At 33.2% G+C, this 25,425-nt stretch overlaps 3 protein-coding genes across 7 annotated transcripts in view; 1 reads left to right on the top strand and 2 right to left on the bottom strand.

Moving 5' to 3' along the window:
• The window catches only part of LOC124364747, a 149,141-nt gene that overhangs the window by 118,208 nt on the left and 5,508 nt on the right, over positions 1-25,425 (top strand). The window lies entirely within an intron of this gene.
• On the bottom strand, positions 2,230-23,757 carry LOC124364749 (venom serine carboxypeptidase-like). Of its 3 annotated transcripts, XR_006922647.1 has the most exons (3): positions 22,290-23,757; positions 18,560-18,861; positions 3,118-3,333 (listed from the first exon to the last, which is right to left on the bottom strand). XR_006922647.1 is itself a non-coding variant. In XM_046820460.1 (2 exons), exons 1-2 carry the CDS (start codon positions 15,675-15,677, stop codon positions 3,169-3,171), a joined length of 1,455 nt encoding a protein of 484 aa, XP_046676416.1. In that variant the 5' UTR covers positions 15,678-16,040; the 3' UTR covers positions 2,230-3,168. The 3 variants fall into 3 exon arrangements, 2 of the variants coding, with proteins under 2 accessions (XP_046676416.1, XP_046676417.1); XM_046820460.1 differs by lacking the exons at positions 18,560-18,861; positions 22,290-23,757 and adding an exon at positions 14,388-16,040 and having other exon boundaries at positions 2,230-3,333; XM_046820461.1 differs by lacking the exons at positions 18,560-18,861; positions 22,290-23,757 and adding an exon at positions 6,917-8,256 and having other exon boundaries at positions 2,230-3,333.
• Positions 3,646-5,342, bottom strand: LOC124364752 (venom serine carboxypeptidase-like). Its single transcript, XM_046820468.1, has one exon. It carries the CDS (start codon positions 5,074-5,076, stop codon positions 4,309-4,311), a length of 768 nt encoding a protein of 255 aa, XP_046676424.1. The 5' UTR covers positions 5,077-5,342; the 3' UTR covers positions 3,646-4,308.

Here is a 25,425-nt window from a genome sequence, read left to right as displayed (position 1 = left end):
TGAATTGCAAAAATTAATTTCACACAATGCTTTGTACATGATGTTCAGACATAAAGAATTATTCTATTATATTCCATAAAATAAAATAATAAAAATGCCCATCATAAAGGTGATGAAAGGAAATTCAAGGCATACAGCCAGGGAAATCATTAAAAACAAGAGGTATTAGAAGTTCCCAATTACTTTGTTTTTTTTTTGTTCTCTTAAGACAAGAAGCTTATAAATTGCACTTAGTCCTGTAAGAACCTTTGCGCTGCTTCCGGAGTGACAGGATATTCAGGATGGGTAAGGTTAGGGAGTAGGGGCCGCCTCCTATTGAGATCCATGAGGAAGAATTAGGGCACTGCATCTCAAAGGCATGTCCCCCTGGAAGAAGGGGAGGCCATCTCTGAACCAGCCTCTCCAGTCAAAATAGGCAGGGGGTGGCATACTCTAGGTGAGGTTAGCAAGAACCTCTGAGGTTAGGGAACAAACCTCACCAACTCCAACAGTCATTTCCCACAGTAGACTAGACCTATCGAATTGCCCATGAACCCTAGAATCTCAACATATGCGGTTAGTGATGTGCCGCTCCTGGACATCCATAAGGTTGCCCAGATTGAAGTGACACATCGGTTTTTGCTGTGCCCAGTGGTGGGTTCAACTGGAAGGTATAAACCAGCCAGAAGTGATCCCTGCTGGGTACAAAGCATTACTTTGTTAGTAAAACATAACATTCATTATCCTTATATTCTTCTGGTTCCTTTTTTTACCTTTTAGGAAATCTCATTTTCATGAGAAGTACTCAGGCTTCTCTTCTGGAAAGTAGCTACTAACAATGGCACCGCTTCAGCTCTTTCCTTCCACACGCTCAATGTAACACTTGTAGCTAGCTAACTATCCACAAAATATCTCAAGAAAAGTTTCATCTTAGATTTTAAATCTTGCATGAAGTCGGAGTTCAATGATGGTGCTTATTCATCCATGAGATTGGATTGGCTGAGTGTTATTAAAGCTGATTTCGCAGTAGTCTGGCACAATTTCTCTTCTGTCTGCCGAGAGGCTGTGAAAATTTCTTTTCTGTATGATTGTCTGTCCGTCTGTCCATGACATCTCCAGAACCAAGTGAACTATAGACTTGAAATTTTGCATGCAACCTCAATGAAGCCTGTTATGTGATGTGGTCTGGTGTACTCTTTGTATTAGTAAGACACATATTCGTCTGTCTATGAAATATACACACGCAGACAGACCGGCAAAAACCTTTCCCTTGTTACTTTAAACTTAAGTGAACTTGACTGGTTAAAATTGCGACATTTAAAAACATTACTAGCCCATTTTTTTTTTATTGAAAAAACCAATTTTTGTTGTTGCATTTTATAATAAAACTATATCTGTTTTACTTCAACCTAACTGTGAAACTATTTTGAATAAGGGAATGAACTAATTCGTCTTACAGAAGTGGCGATGGAAATATTGTGTCATTAGTAGTGAAATCTGAAGATGAAAATAAAAATTTGTTTATTCTAGTAAATACTAAATACAATAACGACAAATTTTCAAAGTAAGCAGAGAAAACGTTTACTACTCTAAATCCAACATAAGCTGGCTTGGTACCATCTATTTTATGTGGAATTAACGTCATCATCAATCATGTGTCTTAAACTCTGTCTTAACGTTACTCTTTTATCAGTGAGTTTCACTTGACAATAGGTCTTGCTATAGGTCTTTTATTGTTCACGTTTAACCAGGAAAGTGTACTTTTTACATAATTTAAACAACTCTTGTTTTATACTTTGTACTGTTATGCTCACTGCTAAAACAGTGTTAAAAGTTCAAACCATCAAGTATTCAAATCAAATTAACAAATTGCTAGAAATACCTGTATTGGATTTTCTATCTGTACTTTGGGTATTCTTAAATCCACAACAACAGCCATAAATGAAAAACTTAAAATGACCACCATTACTATTATTCAAACTCTATTCCTGAATATCCTTGTTTCCCATCTTATTCAAACATTTACAATAATCTGAAACTAGTTTGTAGGTAATATTTTCAACTGATTCCTTACAGAATTATCCACTAAGATGGCATTATACATCTACCATATCAACTATGTTTAGGAGTGAATTGATTATATAGATGGGATGAGAATGTAATTGACCTCTTCATGGATTTGATAAGGACATTTGAGAATTTCAACCATGAGTGGTTCTAAAAATACTATAGGAACTGCAAGTAGAAAAGTTAGTTTTAGCTTGGTTTTATTATACATTACATGGAGGTACAATTTCCAGAAATAACAGATAAATCTAATATTAATCTAAACAGAATAACTTTCAGTGTTTGAAAAAATACATTTTGGAGAGCCACAGGGATATAAAATTAGCCCCCTATTGTTCCTTTGTTCTCTGCATAGAATGAGAAAATCTTAATACATAATTCAGCTATAATTCTCTATACCCAGATGATTCAAATCTCAAAATATCTAGAAACACTGTAGAAAAATTTTAAATCAAAATCAATGACAGAATTGAAAAATCCATAAATATATTGGGGATGACCGTTGTTGAAAATTTTACACGAATGAGGCCCAATATATAAAGTAATCCCAATAGAACAAAAATACTGTAGTATTCCATATACAGGGTGTTACCATATATCAATTTATAGTGATAGCTCATTATAGTTTTTTGGTGGTTACTATAGATGATAACAGAATAATAAGTATATCAAGCTTGTAAATCTGAAAATGAACTCAAGATTCAATGCTTTTAAAAATATCATTATTGTTCAGTCAATCATCTCTGAAAGTAATCTACTATTTGGATACATTCATATCCATCCTGTAAAATGTTTACAAGCCAATAACAAAATTAAATTAACTTTCTTAAATTTCAAAAAAAGAACAAGCAATTGAATGAATCTAAACTACTAAAATGGACGAATGAGTGAACATTTATTAAAGAGTTCTTCTAGAATTATATTATGTCACAAATTAATAAATCCCTGCAAGAATAGTGGTATAAAAAATGACAAAAATGGTATATTATATTATCAGCTAACTAAATGATAAAAGTATTGATAATTCTCTGCTGATCTCAGGGTGTGAGAGCATGTAAGGAGCTGTCTGCAGACGTATAGTATCATTATTTAATTAAGTGACAATAAGACTGATAGTAGTGTTTAGCAAGGTGTAAGGGCATGCAGAGGGTTATCTGGTGTTCCCGAAGTGATAGAGTTCATAAGGGTATAGGCCCAGAGAGGTTGGTCTGCTGGTACCATGTGACCTGCATCACGCACCAACACGTCGTACAGATTGTGCACCCCCTTGTAGTAACCGGCAAGTTCCTGTAACATACCAGATTTTTAGAATAATTACAGGCACTCAACTCTAATTTTTAATTGTATTTTTTTAAAGTAATCGTATTGAAGAGCTCCTCTTCAAATTTATTATTTACAATAATCATATCGGCTAAACATTGACACAGATGATGTCAACGTGACCGTTGTACTTCCACCCGGGGTTGCACTGATTGCACAATATCGTAGAGGAGTGCTTCATATTTCAATTTCAAATCCCTTTATTCATACATTATATAAAGTTATACATGGAATAGTGTTACATTGGACATTATTTATTACAATTAAATTAAAACTATGATAACTTAATTAATAAACTAAAATAATATTGTTTTAAAAATTAATGCAAGCTCAAATTAATTAATTGTAAAACTTGTCAATTGAATGAAGTACGCTATTAAATATGCAAGTTCTTTATATTTTTCTAAAATATCAAAATTTTCCTTTCATTCTTTATCCTGACAAGTACATTCTTCAGAAATTTTGCCCCAATAGAGGTTGTTATCTTTTTGGCGTCGATCTGAAGATTGTGATAATTAAGATTGATTTAGTTGTTCTTTTTGGCATTATAGGGGTGTATTGGAAAACTATTATTAATATTCAAAAGGAAGAGTATATATTCTCTTCATACAAAAATGAAAAAACCAAAAATTGGTAAACTTAATACATTTTTGTACATTTCAGCGTACTTCTTCAGATGTAACATTGTACAAATATTTACAAAATTGTATTACTAAACTAACAGTAAATATAAACAAGAAAAAAGAACTGAAATTGAATAATAAACAGTGAAAAATACCTCACGGTTCATATAGATACTGTCCATAAACTAGGAATTCTGATTCCTAGTTCTTTAGTGTTCTCATGCAGATTGGTCATAAGTGGCATCACCACCTTGGAATGAGAGGTTTCCAACATGAAGCACTTTTCATTACATTTTTTACTTGTTTGTATAAATTTATTTCAGTTTTGTGTCTCTTGAAAAGGTTGAAGAATGTAATTATACACACTTATTTCATTCCCAACATAACGAACATATAAAGTACCATTAAGAGCGTCACAAGTCACAGAAGCATCAGCCCAGTCTTGTTCTGCGACTTCCTGCACAAACTTATCCTGGTAGCTTTTGTAGACATCACGTGCTGTGTAATCAATGAATCCAGTCTGATAGAGATAACTTCCGTAGTCGATCTGTGAAACAGGGTCACTCCATCCATCTCCAATCAGCATTGCTATTAAGTTTATTTTCACTTTAGCAGAAGGATTGTGTTTTTGTATTGTGTGGCCCAGTGCAGGAATATAATGGCCAGCATAAGATTCTCCGCTGATGAAAAACTTGCCCTGTTGGAAGAATGGGAACAACTCATGGAACTGAACCATTGCTTGGTAAAGATCTTCTCCGACTGCCGTTTCATTTTGAGGGTAGCAACTTTTCCCTGTGAAGCTGTAGCCAACCCCAACTGGTTGATCGATGATGAGCAAATTATTCTCTACATTCCATGAGTATTGTCGCTTCTTTAAACCTTCTGGGTAGGATTCTAAAGGTCCAAGCTCTTCAAAAAGTCCATACATCGAAATATTCCCTGGGCCTCCTTGCAACCAAAGTAGTAAAGGTGCTTCCTTCCAGTTATCTTTTTGGACAAGAAAGAACCAGAAAAACAAATTAGAATCACATTTTTTGTTGACTGTGAAGAATCCAGAATAACTTGTTATGTTCCCAATGTCAGGCATCACTCAAGAGAGATGTTGAGCTTCTTTATACTTGCCTTTTTCCAACAAGGGTTTTAACTTCAAGGGCTTTCCTAAATAATCATTGGTATCATAAGGTGTAACCCAGAATAAGATTTTCTGCTGATGAAAAATTTCTCCTTTTGGCATAGCTTTTTGTTTAGTAACACAGTAAATAATAAACATTAAACAAGTAAAATAGTTTAGTTAAAGTTTTTTTACAAATTAAGGCTTTAAACAGAATTTCATTCTAACATTTAGTAATTTGGGTAGACAATGTGTATTAAAATTGTGTTAAAAGCTGTATTCAAAAATTTTAAGTTCTTCTTTGTTTAAAACTTAAAAAAATGAAAAAGGCATATTATCAATTCCACCTATGTAACAAATTTTGTTTGTTTACACCTATGTATACATACATAATATACTATATCAAATACATCTATACTATGTTTGAAGAAGTAAAAGGAACTATTAACACATCCTATTCAAAAGTTATAATTAGTTTTACTGTATAATTTAATTTTTTTATTAATTATTATTAGTTTTACACTTTTATCAATTTTACAAAATAACCATTTTCATTATTATTACTGAATCGTTGCTCAAATGTAACTTATAGTTATTAACATAAAATTTCTTGTTTTCTTTAAATTAAGGAAAAAACTTGAGTGAACTAACCTTAAAAACAAACTAGTGGATGAGATTTTAGTTATGTACCAGTTTTCAGAAAATGTTTTTTGCAAAGGCAATTTAAGATTATTGAGATGAGAGTGTTCTGGTAAGGGGAAAGATTTTGGGTTTTAAATTCTTGTTTGGGTTCTCTTAAATCTAGATATTTAAATATACATGAAAAATCATAATCTAATAAAAAAATTAACAATATGTAGATAGTTTTAATATGAACATTGTATTTCATAAGTTAAATTAAGTTTAATATAACTAATTTACTTAAAAATGTGTAACAAATGTATATTATATTTTATAAATAATTATATTTCATAACAGTTTTAAGCAACAATTTCTTTATAAATAAAATAAAAACTAAACGAATAAATTATTTGTAGTGAAATGGTATCTTTATACAGTGTTGGTTATGTACAATTAGGAACAATTTATTAGCTTTATAACTAAACAATTATGAATACGATGGTGTAGTCTTCTTCTTTCTCTTGCTAGTTACCCAAGAATATAGATGATTACACAGTTTTCTCTAGGTATAAATTTAGATAAAGTTGTTTAAAATCGTATAATATAAAATCAATATTTTTGTATACAGTAGAAGATGTGAATTGTATTTGGTGCGTAAGATTTAAAGTAGCTTAACCTTGTAGCTAATCAGTTTCGAGACTTTTTGTCCAGGAGAAACCACTAGGACCACACTAAGGATAAGGACTAGGGACGATATTGCCACAATGTTTAATGACTCAGAATTAAACTTTGGCGTAGCTATGAAGCCCTATTAGGAGGAAAATTTTTAAATAAGTAGAAAACAAGATAGTGAGTCAATTTAGTACGGAGTCAATAATTGTAAAGTTTAGGATGGGCTATCACTCTCTCTCAAGAAACTGGCTAAGTTGAAAAATTTTAATTTTGGCCTTGTTACATCTCGGTGTCATTGAAATATCCGGCTGTAGTTCTTTAAACAATCTATTAAAAATTGTAACGAATTCTCATATCAGTCTCATACTCAAAATTATTAATTATTAAACTGTGTGACAAGTTAAAAAAAATTAAAGTACGAGAACCTTCATTTAGGTGATGTGTTTACAGAAGATAAGTGTCCATAAGGGTACAATTTTATTATTAGTCATTAAATAAAGAAATACACGAGTGGCAAACTTACCTCTCCCTCACACCACTTTGTCCTGGTAGCATTCAGGTACTGAGATTGCCCACTCCAGTTCAGAGAGCGAAGGAATTTGATCATCATCGGATAACCACAGATGATGTCCAGCTGACCGTTGTAGAAGACTATCGGGTACACTTCCAGCAGTTCTTCCACCCAGGGTTTCACTGATTGCACAATGTCGAGGAGGAGTGCTTCATAAGCGTCATTACCAATATGGAATGAGAGAGCCCCAATGTGAAGAGCTTTTAGAATATTGGCTGAATTCATGAATTGAATCCAATTTTGTCGTTCTTTAGGTTCGCCAGGAAGATAGTTGTACATATTTACTTTAGAACTAACATATTCCTCATATAAGTCACCCATGAATGCTTGATGAATTTTAGAAGCTTCAGACCAACTTTTATCTTCAACTGCCACCAGAAAATCATTATAATATTTCATGTATTCATTCTTCCCAGCATCATCAACCAGTCCAATATAGTAAAGATAATTGCCGTAGTCAAACTGTGTTTTGGCATCACTGAATCCATTTCCTATTGCCATGGCCGCTAAGTTGATTTTGACGGAGGCAGAAGGATTGTACTTGTGGATTGTGTGGCCTAATGCAGGAATATAGTGACCAGCATAAGATTCTCCGAATATGAAAAATTTATTCTGTTGAAAATTTGGAAATAGCTCATGGAATTGAACAACTGCTCTGTAAAGATCTTCTCCAACGTCTGTTTCATTCTTTGCATAGCAGTCTTTGTCTGTGAAACTGAAGCCCACTCCGACAGGCTGGTCTATGATAAGGAGATTGTGATCTGTGTTCCATGAACTGTTCCGTTTCTCTAGACCTTCTTCGTAAGAACTAAAAGGTCCAATTTCTTCAAATATCCCATACAAAGATGTAGCTCCAGGACCCCCTTGTAACCAGAGGATCAATGGTGCATCCCTCCAGTTTTCTTTCTGTGCAGGGAAGAACCAGAAAAACAGGTTTGATCCACATTCCTTGTTGACGGTGAAGAATCCTGAGTAACTTGTCACATTTCCTATATCTGGTTCTACTTTGGACAACAGCTGGGCATTCTTATAATCCCCTTTCTCCAGCAGAGGAGTTAAGTATAAGGTTTCCCCTATGTCTTCATCGGTTTCCCCTAAGTCTTCATCGGTTTTCGGAGATAATGGTGTTATGAGTGTAGGCCTTAAAAAACTGTAAACACTGTGTGAAAATGTAAGAAAAGTAAGAAACTGTAACTTATACAACATTGTTGTTTAGACGACGTAAGTCAAGTTGTGTTACCAAAACAACACAAGAGTTTTTATCTTTCTACAACCCGATGTTTCCACACCAATATCTAATCAATCTATTATCAATTTTCCTTCACCCCTGATTATTCAGGCATGACCATTATCATTGTTAACGACAAAGTGTTTTTTGACCACACTCCTATCCTTGGGAACTTGATACTTTCTAGTATAATATAACCGCAAGAAAAAGATAAAGCTGCTTGGTGACATATTTAGTAATAAGTATCTAAATAAGTAACACTAACGGTCATTTCAAAATTAAAATATTAATAAAATAAAATATTAAAAATCCCTGGAAGTTTCTAGAAATATTTAGATTATGTAATAAAATAAATATAGTATTCATAAGCAATCCAAAAATATAACTTGTATTTCAATAGCTCAAATTTACCACCGCACTGGGCTGTTTATATGTCTTAAAAACATTGTCTGTCTAAAAAGTTTTGTTAGAGAAGCTAGACCAATTCCTCTATATTTTGAATAAAATTTACATAAACATCATAGTTGCTGGAGATATTAATATTACTACCATAAATTATAACATTACATTACAGAATTTTAAGAATACAATATCCCAACATGGTTTCTTTTACACTGTAGATTTTTTAAGCTGCATTACAACTATATCAGTATTGTCAATTTATTTGATTGAATTCACTACTAATATTCATACAAATTTTGTGAAGGTTGAGGAAATCATTACTGCTGTACCTGATAATGACGGTCAAATGATGGAAGTTGGTAACGTCTATAATGTTTGTGTTAGAATGAAGTATGATAGTACGAAGTATAGACATTAGTAAAGGTACCATTTAATGAGATTAACGTTCAAACATTTTAAAAACTTTTATAGTCTGAAAGTTGGGTGGATGTGTATATGTCTAATTTAAATGATAAATTTGATGTATTCTTAAAACTTTTTTTATACAATTTTAATCTTAGCTTTCCCAAAGGTACATGTTGTAAAACATATAAGATGCTCGAAGAATAATTGGATGTCAGAAGACATAAAAATTGAGAGGAACAATTTAATTAACGTAGAAAAATTTATGAGAGGATTTAAACATTTTGGCAATAAGAAACTTCAGGAAAAATTATAACTGCTAAGAATCAATTTTTTTCAACATTGTAAGGATGACCTGAAATTGTTAAATTTGGAGGTAGGTCATATTAATCAGTTGTCAGGCAATAGCTTTATTGTGTGCAACAAGGAAGGATCATTGAAAAGTAAGCATGACGTGTTGATGTATATAGTGTTTTTAATGATTGTTTTTATTGATATTGTTGACAATCAAATGTTGAATATTATTGATGGGATTTCGCAAAAGCTTTCAACTAATCTAAGTAATGTAGGTGGGAAATATAATTATTTCCAAAGGTTTACATTCTATCAAGTAGCAGAGGATAATGTTGGAAAAGTTACCTCTTCTTTTAAGAATAAATATTCCACAGGCCTGAATGGAAAGGTAATATACAAAGAGCTAAAATATTTTTTTTACAATTAACACACAATACCAGTTCTTTATTAATAACTGGAGAATTTTTTGACATATTGGATACTTAAGGTTGTTCTTTTTTGTAAATACGAAAAAGGAGACCCGTAAGTGGGTGAAAGCCAGAGACCAGTTTCATTATTATCAGTTTTTCCAAATTGTTGAGAGTTGTGTATAATCAAGTTATAAATTATTATTATTATTAATTATACAAATAAATATTTTTTTATGACAACCAACATGGGTTTTGATCAGGCAGATCAACTGTTACTGCTATGGTAGATTGTATTCAAAATATCATTGAGGAAACCTTTGGGAATATCCACAGATTTAGCCCAAGCAGATCATAGTGTGGCCTATGATCAATTACTGTAATCAGTATTCTTTCAGAGTTTTTTTACTAAAAATAGAGAACTAAACTGGTTTTTTTCACATATTATTAACTGTAAACAGTATGTGGAACTAACATACACAAACAATGAACATAGAAATAAATATGTAAATAAACAAGGAGTAATTAAATACAGTGTTCTCCAGGGATAAATTTTAGGACCTTTGCTCTTTATTTGCTATATCAGGTGATTACCAGACATAATAAAAAAAGAAATGTATTTATATGATAATGATGATGCAAACTATACAGAAACAAAGACTGAAAAATTATTGAAAAATCAGCTTTGAACTCTATAACTAAAAATTGTGACAAGAACCTATTTAATCACTATCAGGAAAACTAATTCTACAACTTAAAACATATGAATAGAAATTTAATTACCAATTCAACATAAAAGTATTTAATCATAGCATATCAAAAGTAGGTAACTTAAATGAAAACTCCTGGGCTTATTACTTAATAAAATGTAAGAAGAAATCAACATGTACAATACAGGCTATATTATAAATAAAATATCATCTGGCTTATATGGCCTCAATTAAATGTTCAATATGTGCAACCAAGACACTTTGAAACAGATTGACTTTGTGTTATTACATTCAGATTACATATGTGTAATAATGTAATAACATAAATGTCAGACCATAATGTAACTCGCCATTATTATTATATAACTTTTGTTGTTAGCTGTTTCCGTTGTTATTATTATTGTGTTCAGATTCTATACGTGTATTATTGTTATATAATTTTTGTTATTTAGCTGCTACTTATATTATTATCTCGCCCAGACTCTTTACGTATTATTATTGTTGTTAACTTGCAATTATTGTTGTTCAGATTCCATGGATATCATTACACTCATTATAAACCTTATTTTAACTCGCCATAATCCTTTATGTTATTATTGTTATTTTTCTCTGATTGTGTTTTGATTTTGTTGTTTTGATTAATATTAGGTAAAGTGCTTGGTTATGGATAGCTGCCACCTTTGTTATAAGTTATGTTGTACAAAATGGTTTACCGTTGAAATAAATAAATAAATATGGAGTCTCACAGGAATCAATCTTTGATCCATTATTTTTCTGATTTATGTAAATAATCTGAATCAATCAATCCAGAATAGAGAGATGGCTCAGAATGCTGAACATGACTCTCTGCTTCGAATCCAAGAGTTTTCAAGACTTGGAAACATGTTCTAAGTTGAATTCCAGTATTCAATTTTTTTGATCTGAACTTAACCAGAAAACAAACAAATTTAACATAAATTTTATGAAGTTTGCATTGATAAAACTAGATTTTGAAACAAAATCTTTACTGTTAATGGATGATCTCCTTCTTGACCAAATCAATTCAATCAAATTCCTAAAAATTTACCTAGGTAGAAGGCTAAACTGGGATGATCACTTTTTGCCTTTTGTAGCTAGCAGGATATGTTCCAACTGAAGTCCTGAAGACTTTTTTATGGTCTAATTTATCCTTATTTGGGATATGGAATTAGAAACTAGTGCTGCTGTGTCAAGCAAAGATGGAATGAGTCTAGAGACTCAAAAGAAGTTGTAAGAGTCATTATGAATTTGGAAATTAAGAGTGTTGTATAGAAATACTTTTAAGGAACTGGGATTACTGACTTTGTTTGCCTCTACATTCTTGAGGCAATCCTGTACTTTGTATTAGTACAAATTTGTATCAGTACAAGGTGTGCATGTTCACCAATACAAAACAAGAGGCGGACAGATTTCATGTCCAACAACACAGAATCAATGCATTGAGAAATTTTCCTTTTCAAGTTAGGAACCTCTCTTGATTATTAGCGCTGAAATCAGACTTTTAAGATTCCCCCTTCCTTCTCTGTTACGGACTTGTAAAAGTAACACTACCCCCCCCCCCCCCCGAATTCATATTATATTGTAGTATAATACACAATTTCAAAATCCAAAGTAAATGTATTATTAATGTAAATCTAGTATTTAACAAGTGTACATGTTTTTGAACTGTTTGCTGTTTTTTCTCGGATGTATATGTTTGTCTACTTGCAATGTTTCACAAAGTTTTTATCTTTACTGTCAAAATTAGGCTCCATATAAATGCCAAAAACTCCTACTCGGCCAAAGCGCTTCACATAAACAGATTTAACCAAACTGCTTTATCATTTAAGGAGGCATTTATATGGAGGATTCAGACTTCATTCCATTTGATTTCTTATGGGGGAGGGAAATATAATACTAAATAAAAATATTTGGGCAGGAAATAGGCAAATTTTGTGAATGAATTAAAACAATTACTTGTTGAAGTTTCATATTTACGTAACACTGCGGTAAAACCTTTCCTAACAGTGCGTAATGCTGTCAAAACCCCCTCCCCTCATGGGGTGTTATGTAATTTACTGATGGACCCTTAGTCAGTACTCTCCGAAAGTATCAAACAACTAAATGGAAAAAAAATCAAAAAGCTCAGTTAGAAACCCTGCTGCTTTCAAAAGCATTTTACTCAGTTGACAAATTTGTGATGAATTGCTGGGATGACAAAAAAGTAGAAACCTCATTTGTTCCAAAAATTAAGAGTCGGGTACTTAACTGTATAAAAGATGTGTAAATGGAGTTACTTATGTCTGAGTATGTTATTGTTATAACGAATGTTTAAGTTGAGTGTAGGACATTTGTGATACAAGTATTATATGTTATTGTCTTCTAACAATAAAGCATGATTATCATTACCTTCATTTTCATATAAAACATCCTGTAATGTTTCTGTTAGTTCAAATAAATCTTTTAATAGTTGAAAATAAACATAAAAATATGTTTTAAGTAGATCTTAGATATATTTTCTTTGTATTATGTGGTCATGTAATGAGCACATAACTATTTTTATGTTATAGGTTAACACCATTGTTATTTTAAAGACACATTTTAAAAACCCAGTCTCATTTTGTACATCAAAAGCCATGTACAAAACGTCACATAATTTTCAATTTCATTAGTATTGTTACTCTCGAAATATAATTGAACTGATTTGAAAATCATTTATTCAAATCTTACTTTGATCACAGGTACTTAAAAATTGGTGTTTACTTGTAATACTTAATAATTTACATTGTTCAATTGTTTTAAAATTCAAATAGCTATAACTACTGAATGAATCCACCTTTTGAAGTCCGGTTTGCAGCATTGTACTCTGCTAAGTAAGACCTTTAATTTGATACAAAACTTGACCTATGCTGCTATTTAAGAATTATGTCTGACTCCTTGTGGACCGTCCCCCAAAGGGATTATCCGGTCGGTAATTGGGCAGATGTGTGCGTTACTATCACCAGTAAGCACGTGAGAACTTTGGTATTTCTTTCTATTATGGTTCAAAAATTAAAAAAGAGGTTCCAGACTTAATTGACACCCTGTATAAATCATACCAGTCAATGAAAAAAATAATATGTTATTTTTTTATACAGTAATATTTGCAAAATATTTTAATTTTTAATATGACATTCCTCCAAAAACATAATGTGTATTTATGGAATTACTCCAACACAAACATCACCAAGTCAAAATTAATACTTAGGTTCCAAAGGATTTCCTTTAATAAATTTAGTATCCAAAGAGAACTCTGCATTGGATTTACATTGTTTTCTTAACAATAAATATTACATTTTTAGGCTGTTTTCATTGACATTAATCCAAATTTGTCCTAAGATAAATTAGATTTGATTTTTTCTTTTGTTTTTATTTATTCAATAAAATTTAATTTTCAAACCTTTTGTTATTAACATATAAAACCAGACGTAAATCACCATATCTTTAATAATATATCTAATCACTGTTTTCTTCATTTTACAAGTATATTATAAGAGAAAATAAGAACGTTTTGGTCTTCCCTTCGAGCACTGTGCTCTTGGTTCTCAATTATTTATTGTAACCCTTAATTGCCACTGTGTGAAAATAAAGTTCTCTAGATTGATGATTTGTACTTTTAAAGTTGATAGTGCTTAAAATAAGGACTTACCCAAAAAACCAATTTTAAAAGCTCTAGTGATTTAAAAATGTTTACAGTTCATTAAATTGTGTAAAAAGCAAAAATCTATACAAACATTCTTTTTAAAAAGATTTTTTTGTGTGTATAAAATGGAGTTTTAACAATATCCCAATCTAGACTTTCTAGATTTCTTGGAGTGTAAAAGCAGTGAAATGCCTTGTACATTATGTAGAGAGAGGACAATTTTGTGCTGTTTGTATTTTAGTACTACTTTTCTAAAATTCTAAAACTATTCTAAAATTCTAGTAGTATACTTAAAATTTACCTCTCCCACACACCACTTGGTCCTGGTGGCGTTCAGATACTGAGCCTCTCCACTCCATGTCATGGAACGAAGAAAGCTGACGGTCATTGGATAGTTACAAATGATATCTAGTTGACCGCTGTAGTAGATCATTGGGTAGAACTCCAGTAGATCTTCCACCCAGGGTTTTATTGATTTTACAAAGTCAGGTACAAGTTTTCTATACACCTTCGAGAGATTATGAAATTCTAAATCTCCAATGTGAAGAGCTTTCCGTATCTCAGCTGACTGCACGAACTCATACCAGTTTTGTGTTTCTTTGTCAGATGTTGGTAGATAGTTGTATATGCTCACTTGACCAACATACTCAGCCCTTAAAAATGATATCATGCTTGCCCATAATTGAAATGCTCCATACCAGTCACCTATTGAGACACTTGTCACAAACATTTCGTGGTGGATTTTGTAGATTTCTCTTGCTTCATCATCAATAAATCCTAAGTTGTAAAGGAAGGTTCCATAGTCGCTTTGTTTTACAGGATCACTCCATCCATTACCGATCATCATTGCAACTAAATTGATCTTCACCTTGGCTGAAGGATTGTGTTCATGAATTTTGTGGCCAAGTGCAGGAATATAATGTCCCGCATACGATTCTCCACTGATGAAAAATTTGTTGCCTTGCAGATTCGGAAATAACTCATGGAACTGTACAACTGCGTTGTAAAGATCTTCACCGACCTCTTCTCCACTTGTACGGTAGCATTCCTTCCCGGTGAAGCTGTAGCCCGTTCCCACTGGCTGGTCTATGAAGAGTAGGTTGTTTTCATTGTTCCAAGAATATTTACGTTTCCTCAATCCAGTCTCAAATGATTCAAAAGGTCCAAGCTCTTCAAAGAGTCCGTACAAGGAAGGAGCTCCTGGACCTCCTTGTAGCCAAAGTATCAATGGTGCATCCTCCCAATCCGATCTTTGAGCAGGGAAGAACCAAAAGAACAGGTTATTCTCACATTTTTTGTGCACAGTAAAGAATCCAGAATAACTCGTTGAATTTCCGATTTCCGGTTTTACTAGAGAGAGATTTTGGGCTTTTTCATAATCACCTTCCTCTAAATAAGGTGTTAAGAGTAGAGGCTTTCCTAAGTCAACATCAGTAGGTACAGGGAATACAATTATTTCATGTTTTATTAAAAAACCTGTAGCATTTGATAAAAACACAGTAAAGACTAGAAGAGGTAGTTGCAATCTCATTTTGTTGATTACTGCCAGTTGCACACAGACAAAATAAACTAATTTCCAAGTTACAATCATTTGGTTATCGCAATTTGAACGGATATTACCAACCACCGCTTGTTATCTTAGGCATACCACACCTTTGATAACTGTATTGCAAAATTCATGCATATTAATCGTATTGTGTTTACTTTATAAGTGTATTAAAATGAAAACTGAAAAATACTTAATTGGGAAATCCATTAAACCAGTTTTTAGGCAGTCAATAATAATTACAAAACCTCCTTCTTGTGTACTTCTTTGTTCATTTTAAACCAGACATGTATCAAAAATCATTTCATCAATACTTTAAATTACTTAGTTACAAATGGTAGAGTGAAAATGATGACTGTACATCCTTGTTTTACTCAGAAATTATAAAAATTCAAGGTAATATTTTCATCAAGCCTTTAAATAAATAAAAAGATTTTACAATAAATAAAGGGAAACGAGCAAGAACGGTTTGTGCTTTGGTTTGTACAAACATAAAGAAATAATTGTTTTAAGTATTTGAGGTATGTTTTATTATTACTTATTTTCTTAATCCAAATTGTATATATGAAAATTTGTTTCATCTACCACTAAAAAAATTTGCTAATCAGTATTTATAGTACTACATATTATTATTTAGTTAAAGTAACATTATAAGTTTAATATTAATTGATTGGTAATTAATAATAAATAATTAATCAAACTTTAAAAAGGCAAAGTTAAGACCAAATGTTTATTTCTTACATTTTACCTGTAAAAAATCAAAAATAACAAATAAATAACAAAAATGAAATAGTATCACAATTTGAAAAATGAGAGTAATTACAATGAAGGCAATGATCTTATAGACATATGAAATAAATTGATATTTAAAATAGACACATATAACTAAACTATTTTTTACTGCTAATTTTGTTCTGTAATTATGGCATTATAAAGAACAAGGTCAATAATTATCTCCATATATTTAATTTACATACAACCTCATATATTCATCCCTTTACCAGTGCTAAGCCCAAAGCATCTCAGACTGGACCTACCTCAGCTAGTTATAGGTAGATATACATGGTGTTAATAAAGTCCCCCACAGACTTGATAATTCCCAAACGATTACAAGTAAAGCAATAAAACTTGGTACATCATTACTGCTCCTATAAATGTACTTTTTGAAGTAACTACCATTCTTTTGTCATGTCAGGGGGATGACCTGCAAGGAGTCAGTAGGAAATCTTAAATTAGAGCATAGGTCGAGTAGTACATTGAATTGACCCGTTCAGTGTGGGTGGATCGCCGGCAAGCCAAAGGACCTTTGCGCGCCATAAGGTGGGATCGCCGGCGTGACGCGTTGCCTACGGGTGCAGACTGTTTAGTTTTTTTCAGTATCCAGTAACCCTTATAGGCGAAAATTTTGCAGTCAATGTGTTAAAGGTCTGTATTAGTATAGTACAATACTGCAAATCTAACTTGAAAAGGTTTACTCTTACTACTAAAAGTTATGCTGGTTTAAAGTTTGAAACATTTACTATGTATGTCCTGTTCTAATGGTTTAATATTCTTGTCTTGGCCCAAGTTGTGAAAGTTAAACTTAGTAAATCAATACTGAACTTAAGAAATAGTTTTAAGGTAGTCAGTAACTCTTCACATCCAATGGAGGATGGTCTACAAGGAGTTTGGAAAAAATAAATAATGTAAGCACAGCTCAAGATGCACATTATTTAAAATGGGTTGTTTAGCAGAGATGTTAACCAAAAATATCACTTAAAAAGGTTATTATTCAGTAAAAAATGTTTACTAATAATTTTAGAGGAAGTGTTTGAATTGTTCACCTCTGGTTATTTGATAGTTGGAAAGACATACATAAAAACTATTTAAAAAGAACTTTTCAAAGTCAATCTTAACAGCTGGACAAGTTGTTTGTAAAAAATTGTAGCACATACTTTAGGTCGAGAAGAAGCACAAATTATGTAACCACATAGCACAAACACATTACAAAATATATGCTGCATACATGAGAGAAAAAGGTAAGAGATTGAATTGAGATATACAGTCTAAAATATCAATTTACAATTTGTTCTGTTGCCAAGTTTGACCTTGCCGAGTTCTATGCCAAATATTTAACTTTGGGCGTAAACTTTTATATGGCACCTTAACTTTATGTTATAAGTTTTTTCAAACCTAAAGAAGAGGAAAAACTCCAATCCTCGAAGTAGTATTCTATTTTTGTAACATATAACGACAGCAAATGTCCAAATTCCAGTTAATTTTTGTTTTAGAATAATTATTATATATCACTTACCATAAAATAAGTATACAAAATATACAGTATTTGTACAAATGATTATAACTATACATCAATTGTGTATTGTGATCATGCTTTAAATTGAGCACTTTATTACTATTATAATTTTATTTATTATTATTATTAAGTATGGCATTGTATAGTACAAAATTTCTGTTATTTAATAATTATTTCACTGATTCCCAAATTATACATTTATTTCACAGTGAGGGATTTATTAATTCAGTATCTGTCATTAACAATGGGTGTGATTTTCTTCAATATTTTGTAGTAAAATGTGCAGAATTTCAATTCTTAATGTTTGAGTCGAAAAGTAATAATACATCTGCTGAACAAGAGTCCCTGTTCTCTCTTTTGACCAAAAATATAATATAAGAGTGTTAGACAATTCTTTTTCAAAGGGCAATTTTTAATATAGTGAGGCAACAATTAAGAGAGTTAAAACGAATAATGAATTCCCCCCCTTCTATTCTACCTTATCTATTGCATGTTTAAGTTTTATGGGCTGTTTTAATTTTCATCAAGCAGTATTTCTCACTGAGTACAATGTTCCCTTTCACATTACAATATTGTGGTTTGCATATCTGCTGAGTTCCTTATAAACAATAGTGAAAACAAGCAATAACCTTACATTATCAAATGACGTCCGCTTTGAACATTTCCACCTAAGTGGCAATCAGTTCACAGAATAGAGCTTCCTGTGCAGGTTATCTTGTTGACTGTCCAACTCTAAGATTATTTATGATTATCTCTGTTTCAATTGGTCGAGTTACAAGGTGTGAGAGCGTGCAGGGGGTTGCCCGATGACCCTGAGGTGATAGAGTTGACCAGGAGGTAGCCCCAGAATGGCTGCTCAAGAGGGACATTGTGGCCTGCATCACGCACCAACACGTCGTACATGTTGTGTACCCCCTTGTAGTAACCGGCCAACTCCTGGAACACATTTTATATTGTTCAATCACCAGTTGTGTAGATGGATATGGGTGGGGAAGAAATTGAAGTAGTATCTTTTTTTTTGTTTTCTTAGGACAAGAAGCTTATAAATTGCACTTAGTCCTGTAAGAACCTTAGCACTGCTTCCGGAGTGACAGGATATTCAGGACGGGTAAGGTTAGGGGGTAGGGGCCGCCTTCTATTGATCCATGAGAAAGAATTAGAGCACTAATCTCAAAGTCATGTCCCTTCGGAGGAAGGGGAGGCCAGCTCTGAACCAGCCTCTCCAGTCAAAGCAAGCAGGGGTAGCATACCCTTGTTGAGGCTAGCAAGAACCTCCGATAGTTACGGAAAGAACCCCACCAACTCCCAACTGTCGTCTCCCGCAGTAGACTAGACTTATCGAATTGCCCTTGTACTCCAGAATCTTGAAATTTGTGGTTAGTGATGTGCAGCTCCTGGACATCCATAAGGTTGCCCAGATTTAAGTGACACATTAGTTTTTGCTGTGCCCAGTAGTAGGCTCAACTGGAAGGCATAAACTAGCCAGAAGTAATCCCTGCTGGGTAAAAGTAGTATCTTACAACAAGGTACAATGATCCTCTTAATATTCCCAGCTTACACATCTAGGATGGTTAAATGGACTACCAGGTCCCATGTTGCTTTGTACTCAAGCAATCTAAAGGTGATCCTTCTGAGCCGCTGATACTCGAAACCCAAAAAGTCTTTAAAACATCAAAACTTCCACATCAAGCATTTAAGCAGACAATACATAAAGCATCAACACTATCGAACTTCTGAGACAGACGTAGCTTCAATAGATAGTTATTCCTGTATTTAGCCACTTTCGCGGCATGAAAATGAAAGAATGCAGAAATTCCATTCACTGAACTGTTACTTACAGCATCAGGATGCTTAATGCGGCTATTAAGTGTTCTCTGGCAAGTAAGTAATGCTGCCTTCTCTTGGGATCATCATCCTAACCGAAACTCCAAGAGAAGTGGTATGTCCACTGTTTATGCTGTGAAATTTGGTCTCTCCTTGAGTTGAAATCCTTTTGCCAAACTTTGAAGTGCTCTGGGCTACCATCTCTCCCTCCACCACTCCTTATAATTACTAACTAGTGTTCTCAGTGGCGTAACTAGGACTTGATTTTGGGGGAGGGATGAAACTGATTGATGAGCTCACCAAAGAAGGGGAGTAAATATAAATTTTAATTAGATATGCACAATTCAAAGTAAAACTGCTGTACTCCAAACAACTTGGATTTCTGTTATGTATATCTTTTTTAGGGGTGGGGTTCTATTGCTGTTATCCCCTCCTCGCCTTAGTTACACCACTGGTTGTTCTCGATGATCATGTGTAATGGATTTCTGAGCCCGAGCGAATCCACTTGGAATGGGTAACAGCTGTAAAAACTGGGAATGATAATTGACCCAAGCTTTCCAATCTGCCAAGTATTTATAATCATAGATGATGAAGGTTATGAATGAACATTTTTTCCTGAGGGGAAGAGACGGTTGTCCCGCATTTAGTCCTATAAGGACCTTTGCGCCTCCTTAACTTATATTTGTATCCTCAGAATATGAGACTTTTACAGAAGCTGATCAGATTTGAGAGCTCCTGTTCTCTGATGTACTTGGAGCTGAGGAGATATGCCCATAGGAATCTTTTCCGAATATTAGATATGGCAGGACAGTTTAGCCAAATATGCTCGGCTGATTCCTCCTCTTCTTCACATAGTCTGCATTCATCAGTCTGCACACCTTCATGAGGTGTTTTGTCGGCATCCCTATTATCATTCTTATATCCTCCTTACTCTGATCTAGGAGAGATGCCCACCCCTTTAGCATAAGGAGAGAAAAACATTTTCGATTGTCTTAATCCTGAGCCCCTACTCCAATTAAAGTATCTTGTCCTCTTTTTCCAATCTTTTACAAGAGCTTTGCTGTAGGAGAAAGCTATCCCGCAACCCAGCTCTGACGCCACCATAAAGGACTTCACTCCCTTTTTGGAGAGAAATTGAACACTTAGTTCACTGTGGTGCACTTTGGTATGGGAAAGGCTGGAGTTAAATCAAGCTAACACTGCCTGTCTCTCAGAATTATTTTTGGAAAATACCACTTTGATACCACAGCCAACAAGAAAAGATTGTGAGCAAAAGCCATAGAATTTACTGTTAATTACTAATTTCAAAACTCACTACCATTAGTACAGCCTCAAAATAATATTCTTAATGAGGAAAAAAGTTAGTGAAAACCGATCTAATTGTCTTATATCATGATCTGCATGATATATCTGTTGTCTCTTGCTAGCCACTAGAGACACAGTTAATATCTGCTCAGACTTGTCACAGGCTTATCACATACTTTTCCCATTCTTTTTGGCGTCCTAGCTCAACCAAAAGGTTATCATTTTACATTTTAATTATTTACTAAAATGTTATGTTTAAGTACATTATAACATGATTTCAATTGATTTACAATATTATCAGTGTTCATAATAAAATCCAACTTCAATTCCTATCACGTCCTGTATTTTAGGATTGTAGAAAATATTTTTATTACATTCTTTGCACATAATTGAGGAGGGTGAAGCTTAATTTCAACCTTTCCATTAACTACCTTTAATCAAATCTGGGACAACTTACATGAAGCACCCAAAAGAAGTCACAAGATTAATAAACAAATAATAAAAACACAAGTTAGCACCATTTATTTGTCATTACAGTATTACGGTAATAAAAGTAATAGTAATTATTGAAATAGTATTTTTTATTCTATGAACCTGTTTTCATAAATAAAACGTAATATGAGTATCTATGTACACTTTGGAAGTAAACAAGCTACATGGATCTGCACTAATTTCTTGAGTCTGTGACTGAATTGGGACCCATCTTGATTTTTGTTCAATAAGAACAATCTTTTGTTTCAAACATTTTTATGACTATTTTTAGTCATGGCATTATGGGAGGTGTCTAACTTTAACGATATGATTAATCTGCATCCAAATGCTTTTTAGTTTTTAAATATTTGTATTAGTTATTCAAGAAAAAATCTCTAGCTTATTTTTCATTGTTAGAATACTAAAAGAGTGTACACTTTTAGTATTAATCATATCTTAAAAATAAGACATATACCAAAATTCTATGAACTAAAATAAGAGTTGAGGCTAAAATAAGTTTAACACTATTCTTATGGGGTGTGTCCCTACGCATTATACACTCAGTGTTTCGCTACAATTAGCTACTAAAGGTTAGGGGGAGGTAGTGGAAAGATTCCTTGGATCCAACCCAACTAAACTACAAATATTTTTCTGTTTAAAAATAGTGTAGATAATTTTTTTTTTGACAACATGATGTAGATATTATAATGTAGTTGTTTAGTCTGCCAATAAAACTGTACGTAATAATTTATAATGATACCCACCTCCCCCACACACCACTTTGTCCTGGTAGCATTCAGGTACTGAGATTGCCCACTCCAGTCCAGAGAGCGAAGGAATTTGATCATCATCGGATATGCACAGATAACGTCCAGCTGACCGTTGTAGAAAACTATCGGGTACACTTCCAGCAGTTCTTCCACCCAGGGTTTCACTGATTGTACAAGATCTAACGACAGACTCTCAAAAACTTTGTCACCTGACTGAAATGGCAAGTCTCCAACTTTTAATGCCTTTCGAACTTCAGATGATTGGATAAATTCATGCCAATTCTGCTTTCTCCTTGCATTATTTGGGAAGTATAAGTAATTTTCATAGTTCACTTGGAAACCAACGTTTTCTCTACGCAAAGTTGTATTTATTGAGCTGATGGTGTAACCGGCACCTATAAAGTTTTTTGCTGCAACTTGACGTTTAAAATTATTTTGATATTCTTCATAAATATTCCTTACTGAGTCATCTATGAAACCGTGCTGATAAAGGTAGTCACTGTATTCTACTTGAGTTACTGGATCGAACCAACCGTTTCCTATTAGTATTGAGGTTAAGTTGATCTTTACCTTTGCAGATGGATTGTACTTCAGAATCATATGTCCTAGGGCTGGAATATAGTGACCGGCGTATGATGACCCAGAAATGAAAAACTTCCCCTTCTGGAAGTTTGGAAACAACTGGTGGAACTGCAAAACAGCTTGGTAAAGATCTTCACCGACTGCTGTTTCATTTTCAGGATAGCAGTGTTTTCCTGTGAAACTGTAGCCTGTTCCAACAGGTTGATCAATGATCAGGTAATTGTTTTTGATATTCCAAGAGTATGTACGCTTCCTGAGGCCTTCCTTGTAAGATTTAAATGGACCTTGCCTATCGAAGACACCGTGCAGAGATGTACTCCCTGGCCCTCCATCCAACCATAGCAGAAGTGGTGCATCTTTCCAGTTGACTTTTTGAGCAGGAAAGAACCAAAAGAACAAATGTGAGTCGCAATTTTTGTTGACAGTGAAAAATCCTGAGTAACTCAGTATGTTCCCAATATTCGGTTCCACTTTGGACAGATCCTGAGCTGTTGCATGGTGTCCTTTTTGTAACAGAGGTGTCAAGAATAAAGGTGTTCCCAAGTGATTACTGCCAGAAGGTCTAGGCATAACATGAATTGGCTCTAGTTTGAAAACACTTTGCACTTCCATTAATGATAAACAAAAGTAAAATGGAAGTAAACCCCACATGTTTTAATTAAACACTTAACGGTTGTAAATAATTTATCATACCTTAATATCCATAATTTTAAAATTTTAACTTACGGAGACACAAATTTGATATCACTTATACAGCGGTTCTCACAATAATTGTACAAGACGCGTAGTAAAGGCAAACTATGCAATGGAAAGATAAACTTATCATTATAAAAGAGGTAGTAATTGCTCTTACAAAGCAAACTCTGTGTTGGCCTTGCCTCAATCATTATTAGTTCTCTGATAGTACCGCTGTATAGTAAAACAGTGTTGCCAAATTTCTGTAAAGTTATAGTACGGTATAATAATTGAAAATAAATTTTACTATGTAGTGTGTATATATATATATATATATATATATATATATATATATATATATATTGTTTTTAAGTAATGATAATTGATCTATTGGGATACTTTTAATAAAGCAGTGCTTTAGAAATATTTTTAGAAAAAATATTATTTTAATATAATTACCTTAGTAACTTTCGCCAGTTTTGGGTTGATCAGTAATTACACAAGGACACTTTTAGATCACGTTAAAGGCTTAAAGGGTTGATATAAAGAAATTGAATTTAATTCCTTTTTGGATTCATTTGGATAATTTTTAACTCTTCTGTTCAATCTTGTGAAATTTAGATTTGTATATTTTAATTAATGTAGCCTACTCATAACCTATAACAAAACTTTCCTTCCAAAAATGATATCATACTGAGAATTATTATGATCATATTACTAACAAAATATAAAAATTGTTAAAACACCATAATGTGTGTCTATAGTTGATTTGATAGAGAAGATTGTTTTGGTAGATGGAACACAGATTTTTCATAGTTACCAATGTATATATCTTGTATCAATATATATATATATATATATATATATATATATATATATATATATATATATATATATATAATCTAATATATTTCTGCAATTTAAATAATTTTAGTTACAAGCAATTGTTTACAAATTGCAGAATTACAAAAAATTTGAATGTTAAATTTAGCTCCATTTCACATTCTGAAGTGTAGCATCTGAAATCAGGTACTGTCAAAGACTTGACTCTTTGAATCTGGAGTCTACTTCCATTTAGAGATATCTAAAAATTAGTCAGTAATGAAGATGCTCAAAACAAACTCCTCATCAGGGTGTCTGTGTAACTCAGCAACCATCCGGTGTAATCTAGATGAAGATGTGTTCTCATTTTTTCATCAGGTGTACAATTGTGTGCTATATGATGTTTTAGACACGATCGCGAAGCATGGTGGAGCAACCGTGACAGCAACTCCAGATTCCAGGATTCGAGTCAGCAATAGTGTAAAAAGGACCTTTGCTATTATGATTACCAATTATAAAACCAGAATATAACCAGGTTGGGTGCCGGGCCATGGGGGCATTCATGAAAATGAGAAAGCAGACATCCTCGTCAAAAAGGGAGCAGAGTCCATAATGGTGGGGTCTGAACCAGGTTGCGGGATAGCTCTCCAACAGTAAAGCTCTTGTGAAAAGTTGATAAGAATCACTAATTGGAGTAGAGCATCAAGTTTAAGACAATCTAAAATGTTTATCTCTCCTTATGCTAAAGGTGGGCAGATCTCCTAGATCAGTGTAAGGAGGATATTAGACCGATATTAGGGATGTTGACAGGACATGGCCCTCTAAGAAAACACCCTTATGAGGGTGTGCCTTAGCCAGACTGACAAATGTAGACTCTGCGGAGAAGAGTAGGAATCAGCGGAGAATATTTGGTTAAATTGTCCTGCCATTTCAAAAATTCGGAAAAGATTCCTGGGAGCATATCTCCTCAGCCCCAAGGATATCAGTTGATCAGCTTCTGTAAAAGCCTCAGATTCTGAGGACACAAATTTAAGTTAGCGAGGCGCAAAAG

This window comes from Homalodisca vitripennis, chromosome 6 (genome assembly GCF_021130785.1).
Source record: "Homalodisca vitripennis isolate AUS2020 chromosome 6, UT_GWSS_2.1, whole genome shotgun sequence".
In the NCBI taxonomy this organism is placed as follows: domain Eukaryota; kingdom Metazoa; phylum Arthropoda; class Insecta; order Hemiptera; family Cicadellidae; genus Homalodisca; species Homalodisca vitripennis.
The sequence above is the reverse complement of the archived record's forward strand: the minus strand, read 5'-3'. Positions and strand labels throughout refer to the sequence as shown.

Excerpts from the sequence above, each read along its gene's own strand:
- LOC124364752 (XM_046820468.1), bottom strand. The coding sequence starts at position 5,076 with ATGCCTGACATTGGGAACATAACAAGTTATTCTGGATTCTTCACAGTC.
- LOC124364749 (XM_046820460.1), bottom strand. The coding sequence starts at position 15,677 with ATGATTGTAACTTGGAAATTAGTTTATTTTGTCTGTGTGCAACTGGCA. Across the intron at positions 3,334-14,387 it reads CCAAGTGGTGTGTGGGAGAG|GAACTTGCCGGTTACTACAA; the intron begins GTAAATTTTAAG and ends GGTATGTTACAG.